Source organism: Hyla sarda, chromosome 7 (assembly GCF_029499605.1).
Source record: "Hyla sarda isolate aHylSar1 chromosome 7, aHylSar1.hap1, whole genome shotgun sequence".
Taxonomy (NCBI): Eukaryota; Metazoa; Chordata; class Amphibia; order Anura; family Hylidae; genus Hyla; species Hyla sarda.
Genome location: NC_079195.1, coordinates 79,504,583 through 79,518,053, shown reverse-complemented (window position 1 = coordinate 79,518,053; position 13,471 = coordinate 79,504,583). Strand labels below are relative to the sequence as shown.

Sequence of the window (13,471 nt, the reverse complement as noted above, 5' to 3'; positions counted from 1 at the left end):
TTTACCTTGGCTTGCTGTGATCTCCTTCCAGCTTTAGTTGACAGCCTCATCACAGTGAGCTGAGGAATGAAGCATGCACTTCTCCCTGTTCTTACTACTGATCAAAGGGGATCTCAGCAGTGAGACCCCAACTGATCAAAACTTTTGACATGTCAAAGTTTTTTTAGTGACAGGGACACTTTATATACCTAGCATACATGTGCCATAGATTTTCTGGTCATAGCTTCCCATAAACCAGCAGATTAAACATAATTTATGGCAAAAATTATTGCATAATTTATGGCAGAAATGTAATCCTGCTCATAGTTAAATGTCTGGTGTATGGCCAGTGAAAAAGATGTGCCTTTAAAGTGTAACTATCATTTAAATAAAAAAGCTTTTGATATGTCAAAGAGACATGTCAAAAGTTCTCTCTCCTAGCTTCAGGAGATGGATTCTATAGTAAGCCTATGAGGCTGTTTTCTGCAAGAAGAAACAGGAAGAGAAAAGCTTAGCTGAGTGCTTCTCCGCGTTTGTTCTAGTGATCATGGGGGTTTTAGTACCTAGACTATGACATGTCAAAAGTTTGTATTTTTTAAATGATAGCAACACTTTAACTTGAGACTGGTTTTAATAAATTCCCCCTTAAGTTAATTTGAGTATAGCAAGAAACCCATCAATCAAGACCTGTGGGAGCAAATGCTGGGAACCACCTCAATGACTTGGAGCCTCATTCCCAGTGGGTGTTCATTATATAATTACTCTGAAACTTTGTACAGCAAACCATCTAACACTGAATAGAGGGCGACTGACACTTTTTTATTTTGCTCATGGTCTGGGCAGCATGAAACTGTAGAAAGGTTCCCAATAGTCCCATAGCTATGGCTCATCCTACAAGCATGAGGCTGCAAACCTTGTTTTCAAATCTGGCCTGGTAAATAATTCCAAGTGAGTTAGAAAATTAGAAACATAGGACACCATTGTACTGAAATAAATCATTCTACTCATACTACAGATGAGTAATCAGATGGCATGTTCCTTTAAGAAAGGAGAGACGGGGAGGAGTGGACATTCCTCACCATATAAAAGACTCTGAAGGGCCATTTTTAGGTCAGTAAGATCAGTGACAGAAAGAGAACAAGACCGATCGAGGAAAGAGATCCCTCGAAATACCATCTGCAATCCTCCCTGCCTCTCCTTCCCTTCTCTCCCAAAACCATTTAGCAGGGAACACCATAAAACAACAAGGATTCACAGTCATGAGTGAAGGAACAGCTGAAGAACCAAAGGCCAAAGCTCCAGGGACTGAACCAAGTGCTGCTCCGCCTGGTATAGGAGAAGTAGAGAGAGAAGTTTTAGGTGAGCATTATGAATGCAGACAGTATATCTAGTGGTTCCATAGTGTGAACTCTCATTGCACTACAACATATTGTTTTTATTGGATGTTTTCTTAATCTTCCTGCCATGGTCTATTGGTCTATTTCTGGCCTGGATGAATCTGTTCATCTACTCTTCAAAATAGTCCAAATGTGACACCGCAAAGTCATGCCTGAGTAGAGACAACCTGCATCTATTATATCACTATTAGTCTTAAATGTTTATATTCTTAGACAGTTGAAACACTTTTTGTTAGTTATTTCAGTTAGTTTAGTTAAAAAAAAATAAGGAAAATCACACATGCAGTATAAATCTATCTCATTTCCTGTTTTATCTGATATTACCTTTAAAATATGCATGAAAAATGTTATACAACATGTCCGACAAAGCTCACAGTATGAGTGTATTGTAGATATGTAAATTTTATGACAAAATTAATTTTGAATGACACTTTTTTTACAGCAACAAAAGTCCAGGGCACCGTAAAATGGTTCAACGTTAGAAATGGCTATGGATTCATAAATAGGTAAGTCTTTAATCAGAAAGAAAATTTGTATATATGTTGGTTTTAAATGCACTTTACTGTCTCATATTAAAGCTTTGTACATCCTCTGGACCCCTTAGACTTCTGTGAGGACGTTTCATTAAATGAATGGAGTAACATATGGCAGCACATGGTGTAGTTCAGAGCAGCGTGGAACCCATATACCTTTGCACAGCCTTTATATACATGGCAGAGTCTAGATCAAATCTAAAACTCTTCTGACTTTTATACTACCAAAGTGTGACATTATTAAATGCAAAGCTATGTACTTAGAGACCCGAGTGCTGTACGCGGGCATCTCAGGTGCCCCCATAGAAATAAATGGCATCTGCATCATGTGCTCCTCTGAGAGAACCAGGATCTCATTCAGAAGATTTGGGGAGGTTCCAGCGGTTGGACCCTCCTTCCGTGATCAGATACTTATCCCCTAACTTGTGGATAGGGGATAAGTTGTCTTTCACTGAACAACCTCTTTAAAGTCTAGCTAATAGTTAAGCAAAGAGTTTACAAGGTATTTCCTTGTTGTATATTGCTGTGCTTGGTCAATATAACCGGAAGTCAAGCTGAACATTGAAATGCAGCCAAAAACATATAATATTCTCTTAGACCAGGCTTACATATTACTACTCCCACCTATAATAAGCCAAACAAATTGAAAACAAACCACTGTGTACACAATTCAATCAATTTTATTGAAACATAATTATATACCCAATAATTACCCATAAAAAAACATGTACTCATAAGACAATAAAAATAAAAATGTGGATGGGGCGGCACAGTGCATAATATAGATGGTAAGAATAAATTCATATATCAAGGTGGCAAAAAAAAAAAAGAATAAATGGGAAAATTCCCAATGTAAAGTCTATTATAAAGTCAATGGGGGAGATTTATCAAAACCTGTGCAGAGGAAAACTTGCCCAGTTGCCCATAGCAACCAATCAGCTTGCTGCTTTCATTTTTATGAAGGCCTGTGAAAAATGAAAGAAGAAATCTGATTGGTTGCTGTGGGCAACTGGGCAAGTTTTCCTCTGCACAGGTTTTGATAAATCTCCCCCACTATCATTGTATCTAGCACAGCATTGGAGGGTGAGGTGGGGGGACTGGTGCATATACATCATATCTACCGTATTTATCGGGGTATACCAAGCACCGGCCTATAACACGCACCCTCATTTTACCACGGATATTTGGGTAAAAAAAGTTTTTTACCCAAATATCCATGGTAAAATGAGGGTGCGTGTGTGCGCGTGTATACCCCGATATACCCCCAGGAAAGGCAGGGGGAGAGAGGCCGTCGCTGCCCACTTCTCTCCCCCTGCCTTTCCTGGGGTCTAGAGCGCTGCTGTCGGCCCTTCTCATGCCCTGGCTATCGGCGCCGCTGCCAGTTCTGTCCCCCTGACTATCGGTGCCGGCGCCGACAGCCAGGGGGCGCACGTCATGCGCCGCGCCGTTCAGCGCATAGCAACGACGCCGGGGACGCACGCCGGAGGCCTGCAGCAGCGCAGACCCGACTCAGGTAATTATGCCACCGGGGATGGGGGGAGGCAACGGGGCAGCGGCGCCGGCAATGGGTGCCGCTGCCCCTTCTCTCCCCCTGGCTGTCGGCGCCGCTTCTCTCCCCCTGGCTATCGGCGCCGGCAATGGGGCGCCGGCACCGATAGTCAGGGGGACAGAACGGGCAGCCGCGCCGATAGCCAGGGGGTGAGAAGGGCCGACAGCAGCGCTCTAGACCCCAGGAAAGGCAGGGGGAGAGAAGCGGGCAGCGACGGCCTCTCTCCCCCTGCCTTTCCTGGGGGTGTATCGGCGTATAACACGCACACAGACTTTAGGCAAAAAATTTTAGCCTAAAAAGTGCGTGTTATACGCCGATAAATACTGTACTTCTGGGATCCGCTGCAATTGTTGGGCAGTCTTTATATATGAGCAGTCTCTATTATTCTATGTGTGAGTCATGAACAGGGCTTTTTCCACTTTATAGGAGGCACTAGCTGTTATCATATAGCATTGTTATTATACTGACTTAAATTAAGTGGTTCACTATATGTGTGCACTTTATTCTATGTGCACTTTATTATTAGTGTAATATAGTGTATGTTGATAGCCCTGACATGTTCAGCCTTTATATGCACTTTATCTACAGAGCAATATTGTGTATGTCTACATCAATTATATGCTGCTAGATACAATGACATTGACTTTATAATAGACTTTACATTGTGAATTTTTCCATTTATTCTTTTTTTTTTTTGCCACCTTGATATATGAATTTATTCTTACCATCTATATTATGCACTGTGCCCCCCATCCAAATTATTATTTTTTTATTCTTATGTGTACATGTTTTTTATGTGTAATTATTGGGTATATAATTATGTTTCAATAAAATTGATTGTATTTTGTACATAGTGGTTTGTTTTCAATTTTTTTACTTATTACATGTGGGATTTGTATGGTTATAAGCCTAAATTTGTTATTTTGAGGTATTGGTTTAACCTACTTTTTTTTCGGTATATTTACATATTACTACACCAAATATGGGAGATTGATCATAACCTGTGTAGAGGAAAAGTTGACCAGTTGGCCATAGCAACCAATCAGTTTGCTTCTAATATTTTTCAGAGGCCTTTAAAAAAATAAAATAAAAATAAAATAAAATAAAAAAAAACAAAGAAGCAATCTGGTTGCTATGGGCAACTGGTCAACTTTTCCTCTACACAGGTTTTGATAATTCTCCCCCAATATCCCAAGACATTATATGTATTGCTAGTTGCATCATAATGCTGCATTTCCCCTGAGCTGAGCCACCTCTCTCAATATCTTTCAACTGTTTCAGTATTTTTTACACAAAAAATTGTGCAGTACAGTAATTTTTTGTTATGTTATTATTATCTTCCTAGAAATGACACCAAAGAAGATGTCTTTGTCCACCAGGTGAGATGTAATGTAATGCAATCCACTGTAAGTGTGTAAATGTACGGGAAGTGGACTATGGAAGGTCTATGGAAGCAATAAGTGCCTCCAGCTATCCATATTTAGGAAAGCAATGCATATAGTATAATATGTTTTCAAAGTGTCTGTTTTTTTATTTGACCTATTTTTAGTTCTCTACAATTTAGCATATTGCTACTACACTGTTTTATGTGTCTTTATGTGTAAATCCCCTGGATACCTTTTGCTTAGAGTAATGACTGATTTGTCAGTGACTTCATCCCTTCTGGTAATGTGTTAGTGCTGATCAGTTTAAATAGAACACCCATCTACTGCTAGGTCAGTCAGGCTGTAACCTGAGAAAGTCACTAACACTGAGAGAGCAGTGAAGGGTCAATTGAAGAAGTCAATGGGACGATCTTGTCAGAAGAATAGTAAACTCATGTTTCCTGCCAAGAATGTGCCCAGACAATTCAGCATCCCAGAGAGAGAGACTAAAATATTAAAACAATACTGTAGGACAATAGCCTTTATTTGTAGGAGAGCACGCTTTGCCTAACTTGGTGACATGCAGCCCATGTGACTGGAGGAGCTCCAGTTTTCAAGCAGTGTTTCATTCCATTTGATGGCACAGAGCCTATTATTGCTGCGGCCCTGTGTAGCAGGCACCTGTTCCCTTCACATACCGCCTAGCGCAGCAAAAGTGCTCATGAGATGAACTTTATAGTCTGAATTTTATGATGAAGCCGGAGGTCATCAGCTTGTCCTGTTAATAAGACTCACTCCATTTTATATCACTTAATATTGTTGATACACTGTTAGTTACACAATGTTGAGTTGTACAAATTGTAGCTCATTAAAAAAAAACATTCTGCTATACAATGCTTATTAGGTCCCTATTATATGTAAGGCAATTGTCCGGGGTCTTCCATCATCTAGTTTACTCTAGTGCTCTTCAGAGACTTCAGCTACAAGGCATAGGAGAATGAAAGCATTGAAAGTTTACCTCATACAATATGCTAGTTATTTTGTAATTAGATGACAGGATTTTGTAGCCGTTACGCCTAATGACATAGGTATGGGCCAGAGCGGAGAAGTGGTTGAGTACCGTATATACTCGAGTATAAGCCAACCCGAATATAAGCCAAGGCCCCTAATTTCACCCCGAAAAAAATATAGGCTTCACTATAAGCCTAGGGTGGGAAATACATCATCCTCCATGTCATCATCCAGACCCCCCGTCATCATCACCCTGTCATCATCCCTCTCGTCATCATCCAGACCCCCGTCATTAACACCCCCGTCATCATCACCCGGTCATCATCCAGACCTCCGTCATCATCACCCTGTCATCATCCCCCTCGTCATCATCCCCCTCGTCATCATCCCCTTCATCATCACTGCCTGTCAATCACTTCAATCAGTGGTCTTCAACCTGTGGACCTCTAACCTGCAGACCCCCCTTTAATTTTCTACTCACCTCCCCTCGGTGGGAAGGAAGGGTGAGCTGGTCCGGGCCATCTATGCTGCAGGGACTGTCCGGTGGGGAGGGTTAGTCATTCCGGGCTGTCCATCTTCACCGGGAGGCCCTCTTCTCCACTCCGATCCGGAACGGCCCGGACTAGTGACGTGGCCTTGACGACTACGCACAGGGACGATCATGCGTAGGGACGTCCCTGTGCGTCGTCGTCAATGCAACGTCACTAGTCCGGGGCCGGCCCGGAGCGGAGAAGAGGGCCTCCCGGTAAAGATGGACAGCCCGGAACCACTAACCCTCCCCACCGGACGGTCCCTGCAGCATAGATGGTCCGGACCAGCTCACCCTTCCTTATCACCGAGGGGAGGTGAGCAGAAAATTAAAGGGGGATCTGGATGATGACGAAGGCCCGGCAGTGGTCTTCAACCTGCGGACCTCCAAATCTTTCAAAACTACAACTCCCAGCATGCCTGGACAGCCGATGGCATGCTGGGAGTTGTAGTTTTGCAACATCTGGAGGTCCACAGGTTGAAGACCACTGAGAAGGGATTGACAGGCGGAGAGTTCACTCGAGTATAAGCCGAGGGGGGCATTTTCAGCACAAAAAATCGTGCTGAAAAACTCTGCTTATACTCGAGTATATATGGTATGTACATTTTTTGCCGACAAAAGAGCATGAGCCAAATTGTTGGATCACAACATTGAATTTTCTTAAATGGGTGAATACATTTATGAGATTCACTACTTATGGAGTGCCACTTTCATGCATTTTTAATTGGATCATTTTGGGATCCCAAATCAGGCCCACTAAAGCTTGTGCATCCTCCTGGACTAAAGGTCCTTCACTGTGCCAATCTGCTGTATATAATTTGTAGGGGAATCTAGTTTCCCTAACTTGAACAGAATGGTCCATTGCAGGGCCTGGAGTGATGTTCCATAATCATAATCATAATTTTTTTTTTTAAGTCACCTATTATGCTAAGTGTTTATACCTCATGGGTTGCTTTGAGTATACAGAATTCTAAAATGTTGGGTCTTCTGCTTCACAGACAGCAATCAAGAAAAATAATCCTCGCAAATACCTGCGAAGTGTAGGGGATGGAGAGGTGGTGGAGTTTGATGTTGTTGCTGGGGAAAAGGTAAGAGGTTTGTTACAGGGGCTGTCCTGAATTTTTCAATAAACTAACATTGCATTGACTTTTTGTGGGTGCTGTATGTTCTATATACATTTTCATTTAATATTTCCAGCATGTCTTGTTTTCTCAGGCTGGGTGACATGACAGCTCTGCCTGTGATTTCTTCATTTCCTGTGATGTCACATTTGCATTGACTTTCTGTTCCTTCCAGTGAATGTGATGTCACATGATTAGTCATCAAGTGGGTTGAGGTTGAGGCAAGCGTCCCTACATATACTAACAAAAATGTAATTTAATAAAATCTTTATATAAATATATATGCATTTATTCAGGAAGAACAAGCAAACTTGCAGATGCTGAATTTAAACCCAGATCCCCTGTGCTGGCAATAGCACTAACCACTAAGGCACCATACTGCTGATATTCCCTAAAAGTAACAAAGTCCACTTCTTCCATATTGTAATATCTATAGATATATGTATAGGATCTCACATAAGTGAGTCCACTCCTCACATTTTTGTAAATATCTTAATATCCTATATCTTTTCATTTTTGTGACAACACTAAATAAAGACACTCAGCTACAGGACTCGCTAAAGTCGACCACAGTAGTTATGTATGTGGTGACCCACGGTGATGGCGGGACTACGAAGTGTAACGGTGTAGGTGGATGGGGCAAGATAGTATTAACCCCAGGAGCAACGTGTTATTAACCCCTAATGTTCGTGACACCAGAGTGGTTTTTGGGTATCGGGAACCACCCAAAAGATATCTCTGCTATTCCAATAGATAGGCAGTAAAAATGAGAGTCCACAACCAGGTTATGGTTTAACGGAGACTTTACTGAGGTCATATAGGTGTTATTATCTTCATAGCTAGGCCAGAATCCCAGAGAGGTGGCCAGGAACACAGAAGGACCTCGCAGCTTGCTGGGACCAATTATACTTATAATAAACTTTAGATAATTGACTTGTGGCTTGACTAGACTGTAGATAGTGACAGCAAACATAGATTAGATTTACAGGAATGACTGTAGATTTGAGGCCTTCCAGGTACTGGCATCTAGCACTGAGATCTCTGGTGTTTGCTGGTCTCAGTAAAGTGATGATGGTACAAGAGCAAAAAGAGAAAGATTGCAGCACCTCCCTTCCTTATAAAGGGGGGCTGGACTAGAAGCCCATTGGTCAAGCTGTGGGTCATGTGTTAAACTGGTGTCCTCTTGGTAACATGTGATAACATAAACATAACATGTGACATCTCACAGGTCCTTTAGATGACCTCTCACAGGTCCTTTCGACTAACTTTACATTGATATACTGACTACAATTCTATTACAATAAATGACTGTATAGTAACAACAGGGGAGACACTGCAGGAGAGCCCCAGGTAACTGAGGGACTCAACCTGACAGGACCCTGTCTTAACTGGGACATCACATGTACACATGCTCCGCATCATATACAAAGGTTGTCTTTTGGAAATAGACATATGAGTGCTACCATCATTGCTGCAGAGGTTGAAGGGTTGGAGATCAGCCTGTCAGTGCTTAGACCATATGCTGCACACTGCATCAAATTGGTCTGAATGGGTTTCATCCCAAAAGGAAGCCTCTTCTAAAGATGAAGCACAAGAAAGCACCCAAACAGTTTGCTGAAGACAAGCAGACTAAGGAGATGGATTACTGGAACCATGACCTGTGGTCCGATGAGACCAAGATAAACATATTTTGTTTAGATGGTGTCAAACATGTGTGGTGCAACCAGAAGAGTAGTACAAAGACAAGTGTGTCTTGCCTACAGTCAAGCATGATGGTGGGACTGTCATGGTCTAGGCCTGTATAAGTGCTGCTGGCACTGGGGAGCTACAGATCATTGAGGGAACCTTGTCAACATGTACTGTGACATTCTGAAGCAGAGCATCATCCCATCCCTTCAGAGACCAGGATACAGGGCAGTATTCCAACATGATACTGACCCCAAACACGCCTCTAAGACCACCACTGCCTTGCTAAAAAAAAGCTGAGGGTAGAGGTGAACTCCAAGCCCAAGAAGATTCATGCAATGCTGGAAAATAATGGCGATCACAAAAAATATTGACACTTTGGGCCCAATTTGGACAAATTCTCTTATGGGTGTACTCACATTTGTTGCCAAGGTTTAGACATTAAAGTGTAGTGGCCCAGTATGGATGTTGTACCCCCGTACTCCTGTTGTCCTGTCAGGCAGCCTTCTTACAGTGTCCCCTGGGCCCCTCTACTCCTGTTCCCTTATGCATTTATTGTTTGCCATGTTTTATACTGTATAATGCATATAGAAAGTGTTATTACTTTAAGAGAGGTTAACATGTGATCACCAGTTGTCATGTGAGTTGTCATGTGACTGTAACCCAGGAGGTATCAGTGACCATGTGACTTGAGGTTGACCAGAGTCTCCCCTATTAAAGTCCTGGAAGGAGTCTCTTCTTTCTCTTTCTGCTGAGTTACAGTGCAGTCAAGTCCTAGAGTGTGTCTGGAGTCCATAGGAGGCCTGAAGTCAGTCCAGCAGCCACAATTCTACAAGGAAGCTACAACCACAGCATTGTCAGTCTCAAATCAAGTCAGTCACAGTCATCTATTGTCAAGTCAGAGTGGCCTGCACTAGAATTGTCCAAATCTACTGCAAGTCCCAGCCAGCCCTTAAGGTCTCTGAAGTCACTGGTCACCTCCGTGGGCCTAGCTGAACCGTATAGACTATGCCACCTGTCACTAGGTAAAACTACCATTGTCCGTAACTTGGCGTCAGAGTCATTATTGCCCCCGTGCCTAACCCAGGATCCAGCAGTATACCTTCGGGTGGTATTGGGCATAAACCATGCCCTGGCATCACGAATACAAGGGGTTAATGCCATCTTCCCCTAGGGTAATTCCATCTGCCCTGCAACTCAAACCCTCTACCACAAATGTGTTGAGATATTTTGAGGGGACACAACATTAAACACACTTATACAGACTGTGCACTCACTACTTTACATTGTAGCAGAGTGTACTCACTTTCACTTCAGGAATGGTACAGTTTAGTTTTAAACCCCGAAAGCAATGCAATGGTGTCTGAAGCTCTTAGCAGCAAACATAGCTGACAGGATGTCTTCAAGTGCTGTATTATAATTGATTCATATTTGTATTATCTGCCGTGTATTTCCTATAGAAAATTCATTATTTGTGTTTTCAAAACGGATATTTTCAGGGCGCCGAAGCAGCTAATGTGACCGGCCCAAAAGGATCTCCAGTCCAAGGTAGCCGTTATGCTGCTGATCGCCGTAGATATCGCCGTGGTTACTATGGTCGCAGAAGAGGTCCTCCAAGGGAGGTATGTAATAGGCTAGATGTGGATTGTCAGTTTTTTCATGTGTCACTATTAGTTTTCTAATTTAAAAGACATAAGGACATGCAGGTGAAAATGTATTTTAACTTTTGCAATTAATCATTTTTATTTTGACATTCTAGCATTGCACTTACAGACAAAACCATGCCTATGTGCAACGGCTAATGACCACACAGTATACTTGCACAAATGTGGGACCATTTGCCACAAAATCTGTGCATTGTTTTGTCCATATACCTATTCCATATTTTTTGCCCACTCTGCACACCTTAGAAGTCACAATTTGACTGAAATAATTGACCAAAAAGGCAAGGTAATAGAGCTGATATAGATGTCCCAGGCTGTCACTTGCTTCTTCCTGGAAATGAACGGGTAGATGAGGAATTAACTGGAGCAGCTGCTGTTGTTGAAAGTCTAAATTTGTCTCTTGAATTGCAGACTGAGAGAGAAACAGATGCTTAGGATTATGAGAGAAAAAGGAGTGTGAAAGCCCAGTCAACTCGGACAACTCAGATTACAAGCACACATGTCGAAGGGTCATGCCCACAATGACTTGTCATGTTTTAAAGGGTGGAGAAGAGCTTGATGGTCAAGCCTTTTTAATATTATACCCATATTTAGGAATTAATATGGCTATGAATAATATGACACTTTCCTTATAACATTTTCACGTATGTTTTAATCACTGACAGCTCAATGCTTTGTTGGTTAAACATGGATAAACCCAGAAACATTGTGCTGACATTTAACATTGAGCTTCCTATGTATTAGTAATACAATCATATTAAAATACAATACATAGACACTAGTTGAAATGTTCCATATGGTCAGAACACTATGTTTAGAACTCTTGCCCTGCTAACTTAAAGAAATCTGGTGGATGAGAATGTGCAAGAATTGATAAATTTAACACAAGGTTTTGAAAATCATTGTTCCCATAAGAGGGACCTCTTCCTTAATATTAGATTGTTGATAGATTCATTTATTTGTATATGGCACATGCTGACAAATATTGTATATGTAAAGGAAGCTGTAGGTAACAATCCATTAAATAGAACTTTTGCTGGGCAATGGGAACTAGAGATGAGCGAACTTACAGTAAATTCGATTCGTCACAAACTTCTCGGCTCGGCAGTTGAAGACTGTTCCTGCATAAATTAGTTCAGCTTTCAAGTGCTCCGGTGGGCTGGAAAAGGTGGATACAGTCCTAGGAAATAGTCTCCTAGGACTGTATCCACCTTTTCCAGCCCACGGGAGCACCTGAAAGCTGAACTAATTCATGCAGGAAAAGTCATCAACTGCCGAGCCGAGAAGTTCGTGACGAATCGCATTTACTGTAAGTTCGCTCATCTCTAGTGGGAACCATAGTGTGTGACATATCAGAAATTGTCATGGCCTAATGAGATCTGATAAGATTGCTAGCCTTATCAGATCTAACTCATATATGATGCACATCAAATTCAGTATGTCAGTAAATAACAGCCAATATAAAAGAAAAATAGTATGAATGTATGAGGGAAATCTGGACCTGTCAGACTCCCCTACATGTGATCCAGCTGGGCGGCAATAACTACATTTTTCGAGAGGAGTCTTCACTGATCTTTATCTGGCTTTGATCCCCGTGAATATACAGTGGTCCCTCAACATACCATGGTAATCCGTTCCAAACGGACCATCGTTTGTTGAAACCATCGTATGTTGAGGGGATCCGTGCAATGTAAAGCAAAGGAGAGTGGTCTACAACCTGTGGACCTCCAGATGTTGCAAAACAACAACACCCAGCATGCCCGGACAGCTGTTGGCTGTCCGGGCATGCTGGTTGTTGTAGTTTTGAAACATCTGGAGGTCCGCAGGTTGTAGACCACTGTTAGAGAAAGTTGTACTCACCTGTCCTCGCCGCTCCGGACCGTCACCGCTGCCCGGGATGTTGCCGTCCATCACTGTCGCCGCGTCCCACAGGTGTCCCCGACACTCCGGCAAGCCCTCTGCTTCCTCGGCAACCGCGCTCTCCGTCGCCGCCATCATGTCGCTACGCACGCCGCTCCTATTGGATGACGGGACGCCGTGCGCAGCGACATGATGACGTCAATGGAGAGCGCCGACGATGCAGGGGATCCCAAAGAGGACGCGCTGGAGCCCAGGGGACAGGTGAGTGACCATCACCGGAGCTCACGGGGCACCGTAAACGGCTATCCGGCGGCAGCTGAAGCAGTCTGTGCTGCCGGATAGCCGTTTATGCGATGGCCCCGACATAAGAAAGCATCATATGTTGATGCTGCCTTCAACATGCGATGGCCTCTGAGAGACCATCTCATGTTGAAATTATCATATGTCGGGGCCATCGCAGGTCAAGGGGTCACTGTAGTTAAAAATACTCAAGTCATATTTGTTGTTTTAGAGAACAAGGGCACTTTTTCTCAGACTGTCTCAGACTCGACACATAATGTGCAATGTACCTTTCTGTATACAGGAAACTGTACACATGTCCAGATTAGATAGTCCTTTTCTATTCTACAGGGAGGTGATGGAGAGATCAAAGACGGTGCCCCTGAAGCAACTCAAACCCAGCAACCAAATCGCCAACCAGCCAACTACAGACCAAGGTATCGCAGGTAGGTTCTCCAGTTTGTTTTGTTAAATATTTCAAATACTTCTTTTAATTACT

At 42.7% G+C, this 13,471-nt stretch overlaps 1 protein-coding gene across 4 annotated transcripts in view; it reads left to right on the top strand.

Moving 5' to 3' along the window:
- The first annotated feature begins 273 nt into the window (after positions 1-273).
- The window catches only part of LOC130282152 (Y-box-binding protein 3-like), a 28,446-nt gene continuing 15,248 nt past the window's right edge, over positions 274-13,471 (top strand). The window contains exons 1-6 of one of the 4 annotated variants that reach the window (XM_056530108.1): positions 274-1,338; positions 1,819-1,882; positions 4,804-4,837; positions 7,361-7,450; positions 10,669-10,791; positions 13,324-13,409. In XM_056530108.1, the coding sequence (XP_056386083.1) occupies positions 1,239-1,338; positions 1,819-1,882; positions 4,804-4,837; positions 7,361-7,450; positions 10,669-10,791; positions 13,324-13,409 (497 nt within the window). In that variant the 5' untranslated portion in view covers positions 274-1,238. Of the gene's footprint in view, positions 1,339-1,818; positions 1,883-4,803; positions 4,838-7,360; positions 7,451-10,668; positions 10,792-13,323; positions 13,419-13,471 lie in introns of all 4 variants that reach the window. The other 3 variants (XM_056530109.1, XM_056530107.1, XM_056530106.1) reach the window with 3 other exon arrangements.